This window comes from Toxotes jaculatrix, chromosome 17, assembly GCF_017976425.1.
Source record: "Toxotes jaculatrix isolate fToxJac2 chromosome 17, fToxJac2.pri, whole genome shotgun sequence".
NCBI classification, from domain to species: domain Eukaryota; kingdom Metazoa; phylum Chordata; class Actinopteri; family Toxotidae; genus Toxotes; species Toxotes jaculatrix.
The window spans coordinates 13,279,342-13,295,627 of NC_054410.1; the positions used below are offsets into that span (position 1 = coordinate 13,279,342).

The following is a 16,286-nucleotide window of genomic DNA, read 5'->3' on the forward strand; positions in this document are numbered from 1 at the left end:
TTAAAAATGTATTTAGTTCATATCTAGGGCTTGAAAAGCCACATAAATCTGCAGTGGCCGCAAACACGGCAAAAACAAGCGCTCCTTTTGCCTCACCATCCTAGAATAAAATACATCTGACCCGTTTCCCTGGCAACCTGTGTCCCCTCAGGTTGACATAGAGCATTTGGGACCCTCGGCGAGGTCTTAACGGTCCCATGCAAATCACATACTCAATTTACTCCCCCTTTTGGAACAAAGAGAAAGACAGCCACCGATTTATAACCCCTAAATAGCCAAATATTACCTTTACACACACTGAAAAGGGCCACGAAAGTGAGTTAGTATGTGTCCATGTTATTTTTCCAAAACAAGACAGTACGTTGCATAATCATTTGGTGGGAGAAAATGTCATGGGAGAACCGCGGTTGCCTGTGAGACAGCGTTGAGGGAGACTTTCATTCCTTCAGAATTAGTAAGGCGTAGCTAGGGTTAGCTAGATGAGAGACGAGTAAAACGAAAGGAAAACGACAACCTTGGATGCCAGTTTAAACGGATATATGTTTTCAAGCAAACGGCGTACTGGTAAGGATGGTAAACATAATAGTATTATCCAAATGTGTTATCGATAGTACAGTGATTAGCTAGTTGCCAAGCTAAAGCTAAGGTAGCTGTCGTTAACCTAGCTAACAGCACAGGGGCAGAGCAGAAAACAGGGAAACATACAGTCGTGGCTACCGACAACAGCTAACGTTAATGTAGTTAATGCTGCATTTCACGCACTGAAATTTTGTCGCAGCTTAGTTGTCTTCACAAGTCAAAGTTAACCAGTGTATGACAGTTGCCAGCAAGTTGTTAACAGTTAGTTAACGTTTGTTTTGAAAAGTTGTGTAAGCAACAACCGTTAGCTGCTTTAAGATGTTGTGAACACTGGAGAGTTCAGACTCCCAGCTAATGATGTTTGCCTTGAACTCATTTTTTTCATCGTCACTTGTCATACGTTACATACATAAAGTGTATGAATGACATGAAATGCTGAAAACCATTTCATACATTACATCTGTAATCACACTGCTTGGTTGTGTGGGAGGTGCAGGCCTTTAAACGCCAACCTCAGATCAATAAATGATTACAGTTACAATAATATTGCAATCTAATATTACGGTGCTAAGTTTTTTGACCTGTTTCATGTCCTGTTCAAAACAGTCACCCTATTTGTTGTCTTCATAAGCTTTTCTTCACAAATGAAGTGGACAAAATAAACACTTTATTTAAATAATGATACAACTCATGCAGAGAGTACAGGCATAAAATATATTGTACAGTTTAATCAACACACAAACAATTTATAGTAGCAGCTTCAAGAAGATATAGTAGCAGGGTTATTGTATTACCTTGCATTACGTAAAACTGCTGTTCCTGACATTATTGTCACTCTGTGTAAAGGAGATTGATCAGCGAGATAGCACTGACCTGCTGACGCATCAATACTAAGTTACTCATAGATCATTTATGTAAGCAGAGATGAAATTGTAATTCAGTCAGTGAAGTGCTAGTGAAGAGCAAAATTAGCCTACTACCACAATAAATACATAGAAATAATTGTGCTGCAGCTTATCCAGAGTGTTGCTGCCAGAGTCACTAACAGGAGGAAAGTGGAGCACACTGCATTAGTTCTTAAATCACTGCACTGGCTTCCTGTGTGTCACAGGATAGATTTAAAGATAAAATTCTGTTACTTGTCAGCTAATCACTAAACAGTCTATGGCCTAAATACTTCTCTGATTTATTTGTACATTGTGAAGCATCCAGACCACTCAGGCTATTTGGGACTTCTTCTTGAATACCTGAGCTCTTGTTAAACCGTCAGCTCATTTAAATCAGCTCTAACAACATCACTCTTTGTTGTGGCTTACCAATAAATTACATACATAACCTCCTCAATCTTTAGTTGTGTGCTTTTGCTTTTCATTGTCTTTTAAATGGAAACTCTTAATGTCTTATTTTTATTGTTTTTGAATAATCTATGCCTCTGTAAAGCACTTTGAATTACCTTGTTTTTTTTAGTTTTTAAAATGCAATTTTAATTGTCTTACTTTTTATGTGTTATCTATGTCTCTGTAAAGCACTTTGAATTACCTTGTTTGTTTTTTAGTTTTTAAAATGCAGTTTTAATTGTCTTACTTTTTATGTATTATCTGTCTCTGTAAAGCACTTTGAATTGCCTTGTGTCTGAATGGCGCTATATAAATAAAATCGCCTTTCTCTGCCTCCACAACCAAATGAGATGAACCGTTTCCTCACATCAAGACACAAAAACAGCAGAGGGAGATGGGGACAAATTTAATGATACAGTGAAAATTATAAACATACAGCGTTATAGCTACAAGTTGACTGCGTCTCTTTACTTTTTCAGTCTCAATTGGAGTGTGTACTGGTTGCTAACAAACCTGTAGTCCTTGCCATGACAAACCCTAAACTCAAGGCAAAAGCAAATTGAACTCTGTCAGAGCTTTACTAGGTTTTGCTCTTACCAAACCCAGTCTGTTTTGATCTTGTTAAACTTTCAACCCTTAACTTTCTGTTTTTCCAGAGGAGACAAGCATGAGCAATTTCAGCAGACCAGACAGACACAGGACACCGGTATTCACCAGGGCAACGCACCTTGGAACATCAAAGCCTGACCTGGAGAGAGATTCGGGCTTCTCAGGTTTGATTCCATTACGTTGCTTCACTGAGATAAACATTTAAGTTTCTTGTCTCCCTATAGATGTTTTATCTTTCTATATTTTTAGAGTCTCATATGGTGGAATTGTCAGTGTGGCACATGTTGTGAAGTGGTGTAAGTGTATATAATTAGCATTTCCCTGATAAGAAAAAATAACAATCAAGACATAAACAAGGTCAACTCTAATCAATCCTGGGGATCTAGGTCACATCTTGTATGTGGGCTATCCTCTATTGGGCCAGTTTTTCTGATGACCATTATTTTTGCAATGAAGGCTGACCTGGATTTGGTTTAATCCTTCTTATCTGGTTGATGGTATCTTTTTCAAGATGCTCTAGAGGTGCTTATCTGCATCTGCCACAGTAATGTTTTGTCTCAGTTACTGTACACAATGGGAAGGACAATCTGTTGCTTTTAAACATGATGAGACCCATATGCTTGTCTTGCTCTCCTCAGATGCCAGCTCTGAGTACCTAAGTACAGTCGATCTGACTGACTCTGAAGATGCAGGAAGGACTGGGTCCATATTTAGCCAGGACCCGACTGGTCCACAGGTGGCTGTAATGGGAGGCTCGTACACTGGACTGTCTCCAATGATCATCATGAACAACTTTGTCCTAAATCAGGTAAAATACAGCAATGTATGTCTGCCTCTGCCTAGCACTGTTTGTTTTATTACTCTTGGAGGTTTGTACAGGCTTGCTAACGTTGGGCTTCTTTGGCTTTTCACCCTGACCGTCAATAGTTGGGTTTCAGTCTAAATATGGAGCAAATTTTAACCATCATGAAACTTGACAAAAAAAAATGCGAGTTAATGAATGTTTCCATTCACTGCTGCTGTGTAATTATTAGGAGTTGGTTTGTCAAGATAAACAGCTAGTGGCGCTACTTCCCCAGTTGGGTGCCATCAAAACCATTGCAGAAAAAGAGGGCTCAACCAGATAACACAAATGAAAGAGTGCCAATAAAATTTGAAACAGCAATAAACAATGTATAAAAATGGAAAAAAATATGACATTTATATTTGTTTAATGTATTGATTTAAGGAACCTAACAGTCTCATTGTTACTCCACACATATCTGATGTTTTCATCTACTGCTATTATCAGTCTCCAGTGAACATTTAAGTGACATGCCTCATGTAAGTCATGATTTATTTCCTGAGTCTGTTTCCACCGCACTTTGGCTTTTATTGACACATCAATTTTTCGACCTCAACCTAAACTCTATTCTGACATACTTTAAGATTTTTTGAATTTCTTGCCTCTCCACTCAGGTGTTTTTATTTGCATATTGAAAATGCGCATTAAAAACCGGTAGATGAACAGAGGTTATTAAATAAACCATTAACCCCAGGTTTTATTACAGTAATCCCTCAGCTAAGAGAGTGCATATGTACACTCTTCATGGTCATTGTGGTTTGATTGTTGTTTTTAATGTGTAATAATTATAATGCACTTTTATGTGATCCTTGGGTTTAATGAGTACTGTATTATAGGTATTGTATGGTGTTATTAGTGGGATATTGAAGGTATTTTTCATCTCTAGCCATCACAGCTGGCTCCAACAGAGAAACAGTGGGGCTTCCCTTCACCTTTGGAAGTGATGCCTCAATCACAAGTGGTTCTTCTCCAGCCCATGGTATCAAATGGCAGCAGCAGCTCTCCAAAGACTTGTTCTGAAAATATCCGACAATCAAAAGGCTACATGCCCATCCTCAAGTCGTACCCCAGAATTGCCCCTCACCCCGCAGACGTGCCTACTAAGAGGGTGGGATCATCCAGAGTGAGGGGGCATTCAACATCAGGATATGACCAGAGACAGAGGAGGCACCGCCACATCCACAGGCTTTACAGGCCTCCCAGCCCGCAGCCAGCATTGCAGACTCCAGTCAAACCCATGTCCAACTCTGAAATAACAAACAACCAGGCACAGGCAGCCGAGAACCAGCAGCAGTTCGATGACAAGTCTCTCTACCCTCTGGCAGGAACCAGCTCTCTGGCCCCCAGCACAGATGAATTCAGCACAGAGGTGGACAGCGATGGGATCCATGCTGACAAATACCAGGACGCGCTCTCAATGGACAGCAACAAACTGAAACGTTTCAGCAATACCTACAATATTCTCAACAAGTCTGGCCTGCTGGGAATCACCATGCGCACAAAGCAGCTGATCAAGGAGAATAAACGCACCCAAGGCCAGCTGCAGCAGCTTCAAGAGCAAACGGCTCTGCTGCTGGAGGCTATTAACAGCAGAGACCCACAGCTCTGGACTAAACTCCAGCTGTCTCTGCAGGACATGGACAATGAACAGTGGGGGGCTAAAGCTCAGAGAATCCTGGCATAATGTATTGGTGCACGTGGCCAGCAGTTCTCAATCTGGAGGGGACATAAGATGATTTCCTGAATGCAAACAAAATATATCTCAAATCTTTACAAGAAAAGCTTTCTTTTTGTGAAATAGTCAATACAGCATCTAGCATAATAACCACACAAACAATAACTGAACTAAACCACATGCTTTAATGCTTTTGTCAGGAGGTTGTAAGTACAAATCATCTTAAATGTCCAGGATGGAGACAAAAACATTCAGAACTGCTGGTTTAAGCTCCAGACATGAAGCTGCAGTACATCCACTATTACCAAGTGGGAGTTAGGAAGCATGCTTACATATAAAACCCTTGCCTATAATAAATGTTCTTCAATCTGCTGTTTGAAATAGCAAGTGTCACTTGCAATAGGGCTATGCCTTCTATATGACAAACTCCTAATTGCATAAACGCATGCCTTACAGCACATGTGAGGACACGGGGTTAAATCCTTATACATGTCTTGAATGTGTTTTCTGTAGAGAAAATTTGAAGCATAATTTTAACTTTTTAGATCAAATAGAAAACCCAGTAAGGACATATGTGGCCTGTTTTTTGATTTTCTCTTTACTGAGATGCATATTGACTCATTGAAGTTTTTCCTATTTACTTTGTTTTTACATTGTATAGTTAACCAGGCTGGCAAAGGAGACATGTCTCCTTTTTCAGCAAGTGTGTATAACAGCTGGATTGCTCACAGAGTTCAGAGGGCTGGCTTAACCACAATGTTTTTGTTTTTTCAAATATACATTGGTTAGTTGTCAGTATTATTTATTTTTAATATTGTTTTTAACCAGGACTAAAGCTGTGTGAATAATATAAACAAACTAAGCACATTATACCGAATTTGCCAGCTCACTGGTGAAGCAAGCTCTACATTCAAAGACGTGGGAATTTGCAAAAATTTAAATTGTAGCAAGTGAAGTGCTGTAGCCTTATAAACTGTCTTTGCATATGTTGCTGCCATGCTTGTTCCTGTTGCAGATTTGAGCTTGATATGATGTAGTATTAACTGAAACTTTAAGACAGAGAAATGACAGCTAAATATTTTTTGTTTAGTTCCTATTACAAACTCTTGCACTTTAGTTAGAAGGTTACTGGTAACATTGTTAGACCAATGTTACGGCTCGTGTCTCTAAATGAGCATTCTGTCTTGAGAAAATAATATGAATATAAATGTTTAACTGGATGCCTGTGCCTTTTGAATATGTTTATGTTTGTACTTCATATCAGTGCTTGAGCAGCTTAGATTTCTGTATTTTACTTGTGAGCTTCATGTGGCAGAAAGTGGAATGTACTTAAGGGACTCCAAAGAATTAGCATTCTTCTTTGAAAGTGTAGAAAGTGGCTCTGGTGAGCTAATACATTCAGAGTTGCAGTGGAAAGATACTCGTCAAGATAAAGTCATGAATGGTTCAGTTTTAAACATTAAGTTTTAAGGTTAATTGGTGTATTATTTATTTTAGCAATGTTTTCTGATCATGAGTAGCTGTAAAACTAAGAAATAATTCAATTAGTCTTGGTTTTGAAATGGTAAAAAGAGGGTTGCTGCAAAAATCATTTTGAATCACTTTTCAGAAATTGCTTTTTCCCTGCTATTGTGAAATGTGCTTTCTGTATCTTTTCTTTAGCAAAAGACACCTTGACTAATAATGCCATAAAACTTTGTTTGAAGACCATTTCCTCTTAGTCTTTTTTTTTTTTTTTGCACTTTCCTGGCTCAGAATGTGAAGCTTTGAAGAAAGACAAATGGCTGCTTCTTGTGATTTGAATACTTTTATTGGTATAACAGGAATAGACAAAATAGCTCTAAAAAGTATACATACTGAAATCCAAAAGGTCTTTGACACAATGTTGAATACGTCAGTAGCTGTAGCCGCAGCATAACAGTGAAAAGTCTTTACTATTGTTATACAGAGGGCCCTATCATTAGCAGTTTAGCAAATACCTCACCTTTGGGGTCATCTGTACGCATGTAAGACATGATTTTATGGCACATTGTGAATAGTACCCTGGATAATAATATGGTAATCATCTTCATTCATTTCCCCTAACCATACTTATAAAAGGAGCGCATTATTGTACCTTTGTCAAACTGTCTGAGTCACATTCTTTTGAGTAGAAAACATCAGGCTCACATCTAAACATCTAACAGTTTATTGTCAAAACAGTGGTGTCAAGCCTGGCAGTTTATGCTATAGACACTGTAGTTCTGTCCGTCTGCTAGCCCTTAATGTCAAAGTAATTTATTTGTATTATTAAGTTTCCTGAATGTCACATTATGTGTGTATGGAAGAGCAATACACTTTGATCTCAGAGCACTGCCATGCGGCTTTCAGATATGTAGCATAATACAAATTTGCAGAAGCCGTGAATGCATGCACTTATGCAAAGCCATCTTTATACCGTGTGAATGTAAGCATGTAGCAGTGCATATGAAACTGTTGTAGGTCAAAAACAACCAATTTACTTGTCTTAATATTGCCTTAAAAAGCTAATTAAAGGATACACTTACACTATGCACTTATTGGAAAGTTTCACATTGCTTATATGGCTCCTGTCCTTAAAGGAATGTATGCTAACAGCTAACTATTTCATGGACTGCTTTAAAAGTCATAAAGCATCCATTTACCACATGGATTTCAAGAAAAGCATTTTCTACATCTTGCTTCTGTGATCTATTGGGAGCTATAGATAGGACATGTGGTTATCACTCAGTCTTGTTTGTGTGCGTCTGTGTCTGTGTCCTCAGAGCACGTCTCCACCGTCTGCACAGGCAGGATAAGGCCGAGGATCCAGCGGGTGCCAAAAACATCCCTTAGGTTGGTTCTCCAGGGGCTGTGGTTCTCCACGAACTCTCCTCTCTGCATCTGACACCAGGTCTGTCCCCGTGCCACCAGCAGCACCTGCTGGCAGCAGAATCCTGCACAGACCAGGCCGATGCCCAGCCACACGTAGAGCATCAGCACCACGAACAGCTGCAAGCCTGAGATTGTTCCTGCAAAGAGAAATTGAGAAGGAAGACGTTAATTCCTCAGCAAGTCACGTATCTTAAATGGTCAGCTTTAACTTGAAATATACAGCAACTCACCCATGAAGAAGTAGCCGGTGGAGAGGGGGAGAAGGGTCAGGAAGGTCAGCGGGTTCTCAAAGGAGATGGAGTACTCCACCGTTAGAAAGGCCACACCAAGGACCAAAGAGTACAAGCATGTGCATGATGTGTAGATGCAGAACATGATGAAATATCGCATGTTCCTGTTGCCGATGCAGTTTCCAGTGAAGAAGCAGTGGTGATCCCTCTTGAGGATAACTTTCTTACACAGTTTGCAGAAGTGACGACCGTTCAGGAGGTAGTGAGCGTCCACTTTGTCAGAGCAGTGGGGCGAACACACTGGAATCACAGTCTCGTTGGCACTTTCAGCAGGATATTTGATAGTCATTATGTAATTCCCCAGTGCATTGAACATCAAGAAGAGAAAAACAACCGTGTGAAGAGTCGTGGACACCCTTGGTGATGTATCTGGGTTTGGGAATATTGTTGGGATGAAGAAGCAGAAGTGCAAAATGAAGGTGACTGCTGTAGCTGTGAAGAAGTATGCCGGTGCCACAGCATTGAGAAGTCTCAGTTTTAACATCCTGGTGAACATATCTGTGTGAGAATGAAGAAGAAAGTAAACACGATGTTAAAACCATTTGACAGTAACGCAGTAACAACTGTTAGAGGCTAGTATAACAAAATCCATCTCAAAATATACTGTATATTTTAGTTGATTTGAGACACAGTATTTCAACAGTTCAGATGGAAATAAGAAGATGAGAAGGAATAACTTCCAATATTATAACCTGGATCAGGACATAAAGCATCTGACTGAAAGTGATTCGCCTCCTAAGGCAGATCATAAATATTAACACAGAGAATGAGTCTGTGCTGAGAAAAACTCCTTTCTGAGCAAATGTGGGTCTGGGGATTCTCAGGGGCCAGTGAGAACTCCAAGAATATCTCAGCCTTTTCACATGTGCTCTCCTAACCTACAGTACTAACAGACTGTGCAAGTCACGGAGTGAATCTAAAACTGTGTATTCGTGCCCTTAAATAGGGGCTTCCGCCTGAATACACTGGGAAGCTCATGCCTTATATGACAGAGAGCATTTACGATTTTCTGTTTTCTCCAGGAGACAGATGAGACCGGTGCCGGTGATGGCGGTCAGTTATTTATTTTTAATTTGATTTGATTTGATTTATTTCCATGACGACGCAATTAAGAGCAATTATCTAATAAAAGCCTCCTCGTCGTGTGCCCGGCTGCCTACCTGCAGATGTCAGAGAGCGGAGGAGCTGTCCTTTCAGCACCGCGGAGACTCGGCTCAGACCTCAGCACGTTCATTCAAACGCAGTGAAGAAGGTGTTGTTGGAGCCACACTGACGTCTTTTTTTTTTTTTTCTTCATTAAAAGGGAGTCTGCTCCTTTGTCTACCGCCGCCTGTTGGTCTGGATGCGTCTGATTTCCTCTTCCTCGTTTTTCATTTTTAAGTTAACCTCGATTTTAGACATATGAATATCTCAAATGTCTGAATTGTTTTTTTTTTTTTTTAATCTTAGCCAATTGTTTGGTCCCATTATTTTAAAATAGGTTTTCACCTTTATCCGCTCATTGCATGTGGAGAGCTCTTATCCTCTTGAACATTGTTAAAATCCGATTTCTGACACTGATTGAAGAGGTGTTCAGACCCTTTGCTTAAGTAAACGTAGTAGAACCAGACTGTGGAAATGCTTTTAATACAAATAATAAAATGATTAAAAAGTCATTCAGTAATGAAAAAAAATCACATAGGTAGAAGTATTATAGAACAAATTCATGTAGTACTTATTGCAGAATCATACTTTATGAGCTCATCATATGTTTTGTTTGTAAAATCTCTTTTTTACTTTGTAGAGTAACTGCAGATGTCAAATAAATGTAGAGGGGGCGAAGTACAATATTAGTCTCTAATGTGTAGTGGAATAAAGGTATAAAGGGACATGAAATGGAAACACTCAAGGGAAGAACAAGCACCACTGAAAGAGAACAGCAAAAAAAAGAGAAAGAAATAGAGACAGATGAGCAGATTTGTTTAGTCTGTCCGGGTTGAAATTTGTAAGAAAGACAATTTTCCTGTAGGTGGCAATGCGTCCTCAGACATTTTAACCTCTCATGTCTGAGTGCTGTCACATCAGTGATGTAGATTTATCATGTGTTGCTTTTATATTCCTCTGCAGGCGTATCAAATCCACACTTTGCTTACCCTGTGTTCTCTCATTGTCTCAAACACACTCCTGATACCTCTCAGCTTTTAAAAAAGGGCTACAGTCATAATCTCAGCCGCTAAATAAGTAACTTTAACCTGGATAGCTGATCATATTATTACACCTGTCTGACCTATATTAATTCGCATAACCCATAAAATTAAAGACGAGACCAAAATATTCCAGGTAATATTACTTGACGCTCCCTTAGCAGCCTTTGAGGCAGGTGTTTAATTGTCAGACGGTCCCTGAGTAGGTGGGAGTTTCTCTTGTTTCTTGGTGTTGGAGGGAAAAAAAACACACAGCAGCAGCTCCATCATCACCAGACGCCGGCGATCAGGAAGCTTTCTAAGGTGAGCGATGTGAATATTAAACATGTATCCGTTCACTGATCTAAACGTGGACCTGAGCGATTTATTGGCGCTTATTCGTGGCGCAATCGTTTTCCACCAAGTTGTAGAGCTGGAGAAAGGTTGGGTGTGCAGATTGTTGTGGGTGCTGCAGTGAGCGGGGGAAGACAGAGTCGCCCCAAAATTGCCTGATTGGAGAGAAAACTACCTTGTTGTTGTTGTTTGTTTGTTTTTTTAATTACAATGTTAAGATGTAGTCAAACCCTCGCTTTCTAAAGCTCCTTGCATCATGGTGCGGTGTTGTTGTTGGTTTGTTGGAGGACGAGGATGTTTCTGGCAACGTGTTAGACCTTTACACCCAAAACTGAAACAGCCCTTCCTCTCCCAACAACACCTATTGTTCCTCTTGGAGTCAGATGGGTGGCGAGTCTTTAATGACAAAACTGTAATATGTGGCTATGTTTGTCAGATCTTTGAGTCTTTCATTCATGCAGTGACCATGCTGCCTTCACTCTGCTGTGGTCTGCTGTTGTTCAGTCTGTTGGATTTCTATAGACGCAAAACCTTTATTGGTCATGTGAGCCAGTAGTTTGACCTGTTGAATCCATGTTACTGTTATTTTTCTGTAGGTTTTAACACAGAAATGTTGCACAAGGCAGGGTTTTATACTGTTTTAGAAAGTATCCCTGAGGTAAACTGAGGCCATAGCTGTTTATATAGTAGATGAATTAGTACTTTTTTGACAGTGCGGTCATGCTAAATGAACTCCCAACTCCTGCCATTTGCCCCTGACTGTGATGAAGGGAGCTGGCCTTTAAAATACCAGGTTTCTAATGGATTTTTGACATTTTAGTAGGTTACTCAAGCAATGGCAGCAGCACGCTGATGAATATACCGTACAGTGGGTTTGAAAAGAGGACTTTCATCTGGGAAAACGTCTTATTATTTGTAGTGGAAAGTGATATGACTAATGTGTCAGCTGAGGTGCATACACACACGTACACACAGCTCATCACATCTGAGGGTAAATGACAGGGGTGATGGCAATTAGTGTTGTTCATTAATTAGGGAGGAGCTCCATCCTGTTTCCAGGCTCCCATTTATGAGTCATCCATAAATAGAGATATTAGGCTTTTGAAGACATCTAAGGATTTTAATGAACGTCCTTAATTGCTATGAGAGAGTCACGGCTTTAAACTCACTCTACACCACCCCCTGCAGGCTGGAAAGGTCACTGTAAAGAGTTTGAAAGCTGGTGACCACTGAAATGTTTTGGAAAATGAATCCAAGATGGCCTTAATGCTTTAAATTAAAGAACAAACTACAGCCTTTTAATCAAACAGGTGGTGAGTGACTGTTCCCAGTTGTATATTAATGCAGGTGTGCAGGTAGTAAACTCCTGCACAGAATTAAATCTCTGCATTTGATTAGTTATTTAAAGTGTAACTGACTCTTCTCCTCTCCACTCTTTGTGATTTGACTCTTTTTTCATTGGATTGTTCAGCCTGTGGCTTCAGGTTTACTATTTTTTCTTGTTTCAAAGGTCTAATCAAAAGCTTTTCAGTGGGTGTATCACTTTAAATTTTAATCTGCGACACCGTAAGGAAGCCTGCACAGTATGTCTCCCAAGAAAAGGGAGCGAATGAATGCTGGACATCTTCAAGCATCACACACGCATTAATATTTCAGGAGACTGAAAAAAAAGAGCTTGCAGTGGTGAGATGGATATGGTCTGTTTGTACAACATCTAACAGCTGCTGAACAAGAGGAAAATAGTGAGTTATGCTTTTGAGAAAATGATGTGCAAACACAAGCCTCTGTCCATGGATGTATTTAATGTGATTTGCTTTTTTTTCTTTTTGAGCAGGTGGACAGCTCCACCTGAACTGACTGATCAAACAGTAAAAACAATAGATGTAGATGTACAAAGATCCTTAGTGGTTTTTATGAGTTATCACTTCTTCTAATAGTGCAAAGCATCAAATATAATCACATAATCTGCTCTGCTTCACATGGAAAGAGTGAAAGAGGCAGAGCAAACAGTGTGTGGCTGAATAATATCCACTGCTCTAAGGTTTAAGCTCCGGGAATATCAAACATCAAACCAGGATGGAGCTTTGAACTTGAATTCATTATTGACTGAATTTGAAAAAGACTTTTTCTGGAAATTCAATTAAGAATCAATTTTTAGAGACAGTAACCAAACAGGAATGTTTTTATGTCTAATCCAGTGAATTATATACCTAAGTATGCAAGGGCATTTATCACCTTGATTTTTAAAAACCTTATTAAAAAATACTTAAAAATAAAATCCATTATTGCCATAAGCATGGCTCCCAATGGTCCAATACTCTCAAAGATATCAAAGAATTGGCTCAAACATTCTACTGTCTCACAGCGTTTATCGTCTAGCCCTGATGCTATAAGGCGGATATACCATCTCTGACTTCCTGTCTTAAATACAGAAATGAATGAGAGTTAACTCTACACTTAAGCCCAGACTGAGGATCTGAGAGGAGCAGCCCACGCTGTTAACAGATTGCACACACTACTGTGTAGCACCAAACAGGCATCTTCCAGTGTACTTTCCCTTCTGTCCTCTCTGGTAGTGATGATGAGGATGATGACGATGCTTGTGACGATGGTGGTGGTATATATTGGTCGGGTTCCAGTGTGCAATATATATAAGACTGCATCATATGTGAGATGTATTTTTGTGACTCATCTCCCCAGCCACATGTCACAGGCTGCTGGGGTATGAATAAAAATGTCAGAAAACACTTGAGAGAAGATCGAACACAAACAAAATATCACAGCAGTGGCTGATGTTACTGTCGTTAGCTGCGAAACCCCCTTTCATTTCTGTTCCACCCGCCTTCTAACCCCAGCAGTTATGTACCATAGGCTCGCTTTTGTTCTTTTTATGTCTTTGTTGGAGAAGAGGCTCCCCGCTATTTGAGATTCCCGCTGTGAATTTTCCTGCTATTCCACAGGCGTATCCATCGCTATCCATCACAGTGATACAGATGCATGCAGTGTTGACACTGATGGATTGTACACAGATATGGGCAAAGCACATGTTGCCATAAGTTTACTGTAACACCAGGAAGCAGCATTTCATATTCACAAACACACACAGATGTCAGACAACCTACCCTCTTGCTTGTCGCACATTTTATACTGACTCTGCCTTTTGTATGTTGCTGCAAGTCCTATCTGATATAACTGCATGGCCTCTTTTTGTAGCAGTAGAGATCCTTTTGGTACATCAGATGTTGTGATATAAGCAGGTTTTATCTTCTTGTTCACTGTGATCCAGGTGCTCAATTAATTTTAAATGACCATGGTTGTGCTTTTTATTCCCCCTGTTAACTACAAATAACATATGATAAATTTAACATTAGAGCTGAAACAGTAAGTCAGTTAATCAGACTGAAAACAGGAAATTAATCAGCAGCTACTTTGATAATTGATCAATTATTTGTCATTTTTTAGCAAAATTGCAAAACAAAACCCTCACTGGTTCCAGCTTCTCAAATATTTACTGACTAAATATCTGTCAGAATATTCAAGCTATTTAAACGTGTCAACATGAAATAAGAAAATAGGAATAAACATTAGTTGCATCCTTCTCTCACAGTATTGCAGACCATTTTCTAAAGCATATACCATAAGTTTTTAGATCGATCTCCTTTGTTGTCTGCCATTAACTTCATTACAGTATGAAAATTAAATACTCTGCTGCTCAGCAACCAGTTCTCAAATCTCAGATGTTGGAGCTTTCTTGATCACAACATATATATATATATATATATATATATATAATTCTTTGGTTAAGACTTGTGCTGCCTACTTCAGAAACAAATAGCCAGAAAGAGAAAGCAATTCTGCCTAATAACTCTAAGCTCTTTCTGATTGAATGCATAACTGATATCAGGATCCTGAGACATGTTGTTGAGTGACTGTATTTTACTTTTGAATATGGCTTTGATTCCTACAGAGAGCAGAGATTTATCTAAGGGAAACTGTTCTGATGAGCAGAGCTTGTACTTTTTGGTAGATGTGGGGGTGAAGATTATTTTGACTCTGAGACTCAGGTTTTCTCACAGGCCCATTTTTAGGATCAGCTCCAGCAGATTTTGCAGTGTAAGAGGCTGTGGGTGGAATCTTCCAGAAGCTCAGAGGGATGCAGAGAACACGCAGACCAGACGGATTCTGTGGTTATTGAGCTGGTTCAGTGTCATGCAGCACACATGTTAGACTCCAGCCATCACTGAAGCCAGATGGGTCCTAATGAGGAATGGGCCCAGTCCACACAGCAGCAGCAGGGCAGACACACACCTCTCCCCCGGGGGCCTACTGAGCATGTGCAGCCAGACAGCAAGCAGGTGTTTGGTTTGTTGAACAGGACTCGTGCGTGCAGTCATGTTATGGCTCATTCAGCCTTCGGAAAGAGGCTGGCTGGAGGGGGAAGGGGGGGGGGGGGAGTAGCATTAACTGTGCACTCTGAGCAGACACACCTTAGTGATCTGTGTTTGTATGTTGTGTGATGGAGAGAGAGTGAGGTATGAAAAGAGTGAAGCCCCCCTCCCTTCTTCTCCACTGAGCAGGTGGTGAGCAGATTGTGCTAAAAAACCTCCGCCCCCTTTCTCCCCCTCAGGCTGGGTCTGCCCCTCCACACACAGCCCAAAACCACCCTCCAACCAGAGCCATCACAGCAGAGGCCTGTAGGTCCTGTAGATTTGAGAATGAGTTGCATTCACACATGGCATCTCCCATTAAAATATCAACGAACTATGCACTAAGTATGGTCAATAGTATGTAGACGCTCCTGTCCTCAAACTCTGGCTGATTTTCATGGTTCCAGTTTAGGGAAAATAAATGTTAATGCCACAGCATGCAAGCACACAAATGCCAAAAATATGACATTTGCGTGCGTCCTACTCTGCAACAAATGTCTGGGAAAGGCCCTTTTTTCCAACACCTTTCGGATAGGCTGGTTGGTCTATCACCCAGCATCAGTGCATATCCTTACTGTCCTCCTCCTCTGACTGAATGGGAGCAAGTCCCTGCAGCCAGGCTCCAAAATGTTGTGGAAATCGTTCTCAGAAGAGTCGAGGCTGTTATAGCAGCATATTAATGTCCTTGATTTAATAATGAGATGTTCAACAATCACATACTCATGTAATATTCTGGTGTCTAGGACACTTATTGCCATGAATGTAATGAATGAGTGCATTGATAAGCTAGAGAAGTCGCTTTACAACTCTCATGTAATTTTGCAAATGCACCGTCAACTTCGACTACAGTTACATTTGAGCTCTGCTTTGATAAGACTTTATTAATTGATTCAATGTCTGGTCAGTGTGAATTATTGGAGCTGTGACCTGCAGGAAATGGAAGCGACAAAAATACACCACAGGTGCATTTTGGTGTGTTAATGGAAAACTACAGGGGGTAGACAAAATAATAAATGTCCAATAAAAAAAATTACTTAAAATCTGAATTAACATAGTCACAATTGTAAATGCTGCCACAAAGGTTGAACGTAAATAAGCTGCATTTGTCGGCCATAAA

General features: G+C 40.1%; 2 protein-coding genes across 2 annotated transcripts; one reads left to right on the plus strand and one right to left on the minus strand.

Annotated features, from left to right (window-relative positions):
* The first annotated feature begins 418 nt into the window (after nt 1-418).
* Nucleotides 419-6,748, plus strand: cipca (CLOCK-interacting pacemaker a). Its single transcript, XM_041061439.1, has 4 exons — nt 419-564; nt 2,573-2,689; nt 3,164-3,333; nt 4,256-6,748. Exons 1-4 carry the CDS (start codon nt 540-542, stop codon nt 5,051-5,053), a joined length of 1,110 nt encoding a protein of 369 aa, XP_040917373.1. The 5' UTR covers nt 419-539; the 3' UTR covers nt 5,054-6,748.
* A 1,041-nt stretch (nt 6,749-7,789) lies between these two features.
* zdhhc22 (zinc finger DHHC-type palmitoyltransferase 22) lies at nt 7,790-8,722 on the minus strand. The gene is made up of 2 exons (XM_041061440.1): nt 8,167-8,722; nt 7,790-8,073 (listed from the first exon to the last, which is right to left on the minus strand). The coding sequence occupies exons 1-2, from the start codon at nt 8,720-8,722 to the stop codon at nt 7,790-7,792; spliced, it is 840 nt and encodes a 279-aa protein (XP_040917374.1).
* Nucleotides 8,723-16,286: the final 7,564 nt, after the last annotated feature.

Bases quoted from the DNA above. Each gene is read 5' to 3' on its own strand.
- cipca (XM_041061439.1), top strand. From the start codon at position 540: ATGTTTTCAAGCAAACGGCGTACTG. The intron at 565-2,572 runs GTAAGGATGGTA...CTGTTTTTCCAG, and splicing joins TTCAAGCAAACGGCGTACTG to AGGAGACAAGCATGAGCAAT. The intron at 2,690-3,163 runs GTTTGATTCCAT...TGCTCTCCTCAG, and splicing joins GAGAGATTCGGGCTTCTCAG to ATGCCAGCTCTGAGTACCTA.
- zdhhc22 (XM_041061440.1), bottom strand. From the start codon at position 8,722: ATGTTCACCAGGATGTTAAAACTGAGACTTCTCAATGCTGTGGCACCG. The intron at 8,074-8,166 runs GTGAGTTGCTGT...TTCTCTTTGCAG, and splicing joins CACCGGCTACTTCTTCATGG to GAACAATCTCAGGCTTGCAG.